Source organism: Pan paniscus, chromosome 20 (genome assembly GCF_029289425.2).
Source record: "Pan paniscus chromosome 20, NHGRI_mPanPan1-v2.0_pri, whole genome shotgun sequence".
Lineage (NCBI taxonomy): Eukaryota > Metazoa > Chordata > Mammalia > Primates > Hominidae > Pan > Pan paniscus.
Genome location: NC_073269.2, coordinates 62,662,009 through 62,668,008, shown reverse-complemented (window position 1 = coordinate 62,668,008; position 6,000 = coordinate 62,662,009). Strand labels below are relative to the sequence as shown.

General features: G+C 38.6%; 1 protein-coding gene across 8 annotated transcripts in view; it reads right to left on the bottom strand.

Annotated features, from left to right (window-relative positions):
- The window catches only part of LOC100984951 (zinc finger protein OZF-like), an 11,734-nt gene continuing 5,734 nt past the window's right edge, over positions 1-6,000 (bottom strand). For 6 of the 8 annotated variants that reach the window (XM_008962185.4, XM_008962190.5, XM_008962184.5 and 3 more), the window contains 2 exons: positions 5,066-5,137; positions 1-2,961 (listed from right to left, as the gene is read on the bottom strand). In XM_008962185.4, the coding sequence (XP_008960433.2) occupies positions 1,862-2,961; positions 5,066-5,137 (1,172 nt within the window). In that variant the 3' untranslated portion in view covers positions 1-1,861. The remainder of the gene's footprint in view (positions 2,962-5,065; positions 5,138-6,000) is intronic. The other 2 variants (XM_063600661.1, XM_063600662.1) reach the window with 1 other exon arrangement.

Sequence of the window (6,000 nt, the reverse complement as noted above, 5' to 3'; positions counted from 1 at the left end):
TTTACATATTGTGAAAATGTCTGTTAATAAACAAGAAAATACATTCAAGATCTCTATACAGAAAACTACAGGTATTTCTGAGAAAAATTAAAGGAGACAAATAGAACTTATGCTAAGGTTACAGACTGGAAGTCACTGCTGTTAAGTGTCAATTCTCTTCAAGTTTGTCTACAGACTTCATGCAATCTCAATTATAATACAGGCTTTTTGGTAGGAACTGACAAGGTGACTCTGAACATTTATTAGAAAATGCAAATAAGCTAGAGTAGTGAGGCCAATTTTATTTTATTTTTTAATCCAGAAAAGCATCACCAGGTTTTTTTTTTTTTTTTTTTTTTTTAAGAGACAGGGTCTCATTCTGTCAACCTGGCTGGACTGCAATGGTGTGATCACAACTCACTGCAGCCTTGAACTCCTGGACTCAAGCAATCCTCCCACCTCAGCCTCCTGAGCAGTTAGGACTACAGATGGGTGCCACCATGCCCAGCTAATTTCTAAATTTTTTTGTAGAGATAAGGTCTTGCTATATTTCCCAGGCTGGTCTTGATCTTCTGCACTTAAGTGATCCTCCTGTCTGGGGCTCCTAAAGTGCTGGGATTATAGGCATGAGCCACCATGCCCAGCCTAGAGAAATTTGTTAAAATAACAAAACTGGAAGACTTACTCCTAAATTTCAAGACTTCCTCTAAAGCTATAATTAAGACAATGTGGAACTACTGAGAAGACAAATAGATTGATGAAACAGATCATTTCAGAAGTATACTCATGATAAATAATTGATTTTTGCAAAAGGTGCCAATAACAACGTAAGGGCGAAAATGAAAGACATCTCCCAAAACTGGTGTCACTATGGGTCAATAATATGGGGGAAAATATAATTCAACCTTTACCTCCTCCATTATCCATAATAAAAACATGAAATAGATCTAACAGTAAAAGGTAAAAATACAATATAGCTATAGAAAACATGTAAGAAATTCTATGTAAGCTCAGCATAGAATAAATAATACTTCTTAGAACATAAAAAGCAGAACTAGGTCAGGCACAGTGGCTCATGTCTGTAGTCCCAGCACTTTGGGAGGCTGAGGGCAGATGGACTGCTTGAGCTCAGGAGGTCAAGACAAGCCTGGACAACATGGCGAAACCTAGTCTCTACAAAAAATATAGAAATTAGGTGTGGTGGCACATGCCTGTAGTCCCAGCTACTTGAGAGGCTGAGGTGGGAGGATCACTTGAGCCCGGGAGGCAGAGACTGCAGTGAGCCATGATTGTGCCACTGCACTCCAGCCTGGGTGACAGAGTAAGACCCTGTCTGAAAAATAAATAAAAGCATAACTATTAAAAAATGTGATTAATTGGATGTGATCAAACTTAAAGCTTTTATCACCGTTATGTAAATGAAAAGGTAGATTACAGAATAGAAAATATTTCCAAAATCTAGTGAACTCTCATAACTGCACACGAAGAAAAACCTCTAATTTTTTTTTTTAAATTATACTTTTAAGTTTTAGGGTACCATGTGCACAACGTGCAGGTTTGTTACATATGTATACATGTGCCATGTTGGTGTGCTGCACCCATTAACTTGTCATTTACATTAGGGGGAGGGGGGAGGGATAGCATTAGGAGATATACCTAGTGATAAACCTCTAATTTAAAAAATAATCTGCAAGACTTCAACACACACTTCACAAAAAATATATATCAACAGTCAAGGGAAGGCATTTTTAAGTTAAATTAAAAGTGCAATGAAATATCATTCCATACAAACTAAGAGAGCATATTTTAAAAGACTCAGAGTACAAAGTACTGGTGATGATACAGAATAATCAGAATTAACATTTTGAGTTTTGGTTATTTGCTAACATTTTCCATTACACATTCTACAGTGTCGAGTAAGGTGAGAGCTGCATCTAAAGGACTTCCCGCATTGACTGCACTGAAAGGGTTTTTCACCAGTATGAATTCTATTATGTTGACAAAGTGTGGAGGAAGTATTAAAGGCCTTCCCACAGGCATGGCATTTATAGGGTTTCTCGCCACTGTGTGTTCTCTTATGAGTAACAAGGGAAGAGTGCGCACTGAAGGCTTTTCCACATTCCTTGCATTTATACGGTTTTTCTCCACTGTGTGTTCTCTTATGAGTAACAAGAGAAGAATGGGCGCTGAAGGACTTTCCACATTCCTTGCATTCATAGGGTTTTTCACCAGTATGAATTCTCCTGTGCAGAGTGAACTGCATGACACGACAAAAGGTCTTTTTGCAGTCCTTACATTGATATGGTTTTTCTCCAGTGTGAATTCTCCAATGTTCAATCAGGGAAGATAGGCGCACAAAAGATTTCTTACACATACTACACTCATAGGGTTTTTCTCCAAAATGAGTTTTCTGATGTCTAATGAGCTGGGCACTTTGAGCGAAGGCTCTTCCACACTCCTTACATTCATACGGCTTTTCTCCACTATGAATTCGCTGGTGATCTATAAGAGCTGAGAAATGGCTGAAGGCCTTTCCACATTCACTGCATTCATGGAACTTTTCTCTTGTATGTGTAGTCTGATGCTGTGTGAGATGAGTCATCTGGCTGAAGGTTTTCCTACATTCCTTACATTTGTAAGGTTTCTCACCAGTGTGAATTCTCTCATGCTGGGTCAGGTGTGCCCTCTGGTTGAAGGTTTTAATACATTCGTTACATTTATAGGGTCTCTCTCCCGTGTGGATTCTTTGATGCTGAATGAGAGTTGATTGACGAGTGAAGTATTTCCCACAATCTAAACACTGATTGCATTTCTTTCGTGTATGATTTCTCTTCTGGAGAGTAAGCTGCGTATTGTGGCAGTATACATTTCCACATTCCTTACATACGTTTCTTGTACATTTTATCACTGTGTCAAACTGCGATAATACTTCATTAATAGCCCTCTTTGCAGATAACTCCTTAATCTCTGCACCTGGCACATCTGAAAGGGGAAAAAAAATCAATGAACAGAAGCAAATTAAACTAATGTAATATACCTTTTATCTTTTCAATCCCACTTTAGGCACCTACTCAAGAAACTAAGATACCAGTTTTTAAGGTTATATTGATAAGAATGCTTATTGAAATAGGCTTTATATTGGAAACAAACTAGGGGTCCCTCATCATTAACCATGGTATATCTCTATCTGTAGTACTACTTAGCTACTAAAAAAAGAGTGAACTTCAGCTGTTTTCTGAGCTGCAGGATAATGTATTAAGTGAAAAGGACAAGATGCAGTGTGCTAAGTTACACCACAAGTTTCAAAACACAAAAAGGTAAATGATAGTTTCTGTAATGTATATGTATGCATTAACCAGAGGAATTAATGTGTCCAGACAGAAGGCATCTCCAATTATTTTACTGCAGAAACAATTTGACATAATATAGAAACAATAAAATCAACCATATAATCAGGGGCAGATAGGGTATGAATTCTCACTGATATAGACGTTTTGAGATTAAAGAGATCGCTAAGCAAACAGGAAAAATAAGAGGGTCAAGTGAAGGCAGCAAGGAAACAGATTTAGAGCTTAAGAAAACATGTACTATGGGGAATTGCAGGGGCCAAAATGGCATTACAGGAAGACTGATCAACAGGATCAAAAATTAAAGAAAGGCAATAGGACTTGCTACAAAGACGAACATAATACCCTTCTAACCTGTAGTTGTTTTTACTGTTTAGGAGCTAAAGGGCAGAGGGGCAGAGATGCTGGCTGTGCTTGCTGTAAAAGAACAGAACAGAACCTTGGTCAATTATGGAAAATGACTGAGTCTGGCCTGTTTTTCATGCACTAAACATGTGGGAATCCCACTGTTTTTTCCAGATTATACTGTGTATGTAGACAGTGGAGAGGGCTAACCTCATTAAGGGTGCAAGAGGGGCTGGTTTTACAGGGGGCCTCTACTACAAAGGCCTAATGGTTTTGAAAATGAACTCAAATAAAAGATTATTACCAAATGTGACGATTCAAGCTCATTATTCTATATCCTTTTCACCATAGAAATATCCACTTTAGCAAGAACCATCAATTAGTCAGATATAAACTACCTTTCAACGTTGTCTTATCCTAATGTCTTGGTCTTACTTTGGTTACCTTTTCTTCATGAATAGTGAGGCCCTGGAATTCTAACACAGGATGTTTCCTGTTTCTCCTGCTACCAATCAATCAGTCCTTCTCTGCTATCTATAGGCAATTCATTTCTTCCATTCCTAAGGGTCCATCACCACAAAACATTTAAAAAACACATTCATCTCCAATTCTGAATTACTATTGAGATCCAGCTACATATTTGTAACTCACAGTTCAAGACATACCTTAATTCCAACAATTCCTTAAATAAATATATCACAAATGTACTTCATTTCCTCACTTTCTATAACTTTAAATATCACCCAGTTTTGAAACTAAAACTTTACTAACTCCCACACATCAAAATAACCCATTTTAATTAGTTTCTACTAGTTAATTAGTTTCTACTTTGCACAAGGTTTGTGGAAGCAAGTCTTAATCCCCTCACTCAAATGTAAACTCACTGCAAGTTTCTATACTTTTAAACAAACTCAGAAGAGAACACAGCAGGCTTTGAGACTGTTCTCCTTAGAAAGGTGTGCTTACAACGTTGGCCCCTGACTGACCTCTAAGGAACTTGGATTTCAGGAAGGTTTCTACCATTCCCGGAACTGGTACAAGTGGCTTACTGTGCCTAAACTATTTGTGCAGATGATGTGGTTTATGCGGAACACCTACTTTCCTTCTGAGATTCTGGATTTTTAGCATATACTAGGCAGAGGGTACCTTTATGGCTTCCCTAAGTAAATTCCTTGGCACTAAGTCTAATGTTGTCTAGCTGCTATTATCTCACATACCACACAAGTTGCTGCTAGAGGAATTAAGTACCTCCTGTGTGACTCCACTGGGAGAGGAATCTCGGAAGCACATTCCTGATTTCCTCCAGACTTTGCCTTATGAGCTTACCTTTGCTGATTTTGTTTTATATCTTTTGCTAAAATAAATCTTAGCCATTGTGTAGTAAATAATTTAACCTTTTCCAAAGAGAGTTCTAGTCTTTGCCTTTGGCTCCTGGGAGATGGTCATCTCTGACACCTTGAAATATCCTGCAAGATAAAAGTGTCTCTATTTACCTATGGGCGTTGGACCACACCAGATAATCAAACTATGTGATTTACGTGGGGCTTTGGGTCACATGATATTAGGGTGACCTTCAGAGGAGCTAGAGATTGAGGTGAGACATTAGCAGTCAGCCATGTCTACATGATGGTGCCCTAATAAGGAGTCTGGATAACAAGGGTCAGATAGGCTTCCTTGGTTGGCCACACACTGTGCATACTGCCACACATCATTGTTGGGAGGAGTTAACACTGTCCATGACTCCACTGTGGGGGCATGAATGGAAGTCCTCCGAGACTCTGCCCCATGTCTTTTTCCTCGGCTGATTTTTAATGTGTATCCTTTCATGGCAATAAACTCTAACCATGAGTGTAACAGCTTTCAGTGAGTTCTGTGAATCCTTCTAGTGAATTATCAAACCTGAGGGTCATCTTGGGGAGCTTTGGATTTGCAATTCGTGTCAGAATTCAGGGTGGTCTTGGGGACCCCCATACTTTGCAGCTGGCATCAGAATGATGGTGTTCTTCTGGACTATTCACTAACTTTGCAGGCATGAATACAATGATATGATGACTCCTGTGACGACTCCTAGTAAGTCCTTGAACCTGGGGGTGGTCTTGGGGACTCTCAACAGTTGACTAGTTTTAAAAATGGAATTAATGTTAATGAATAAATGACCAATGAATACACCCATTCAAACAATCAGACCACTATATAAGTCATCTTACAGTAAAGAAAACAATATCAAAGAGTCAAATAAAAAAAAAGTCATGAGAAACAGGATCCTGAATTTAAAAGGAAGCTTACCATAGACAAAGAGGAAAGACACACCTGTAATTTCTGAGCCCAC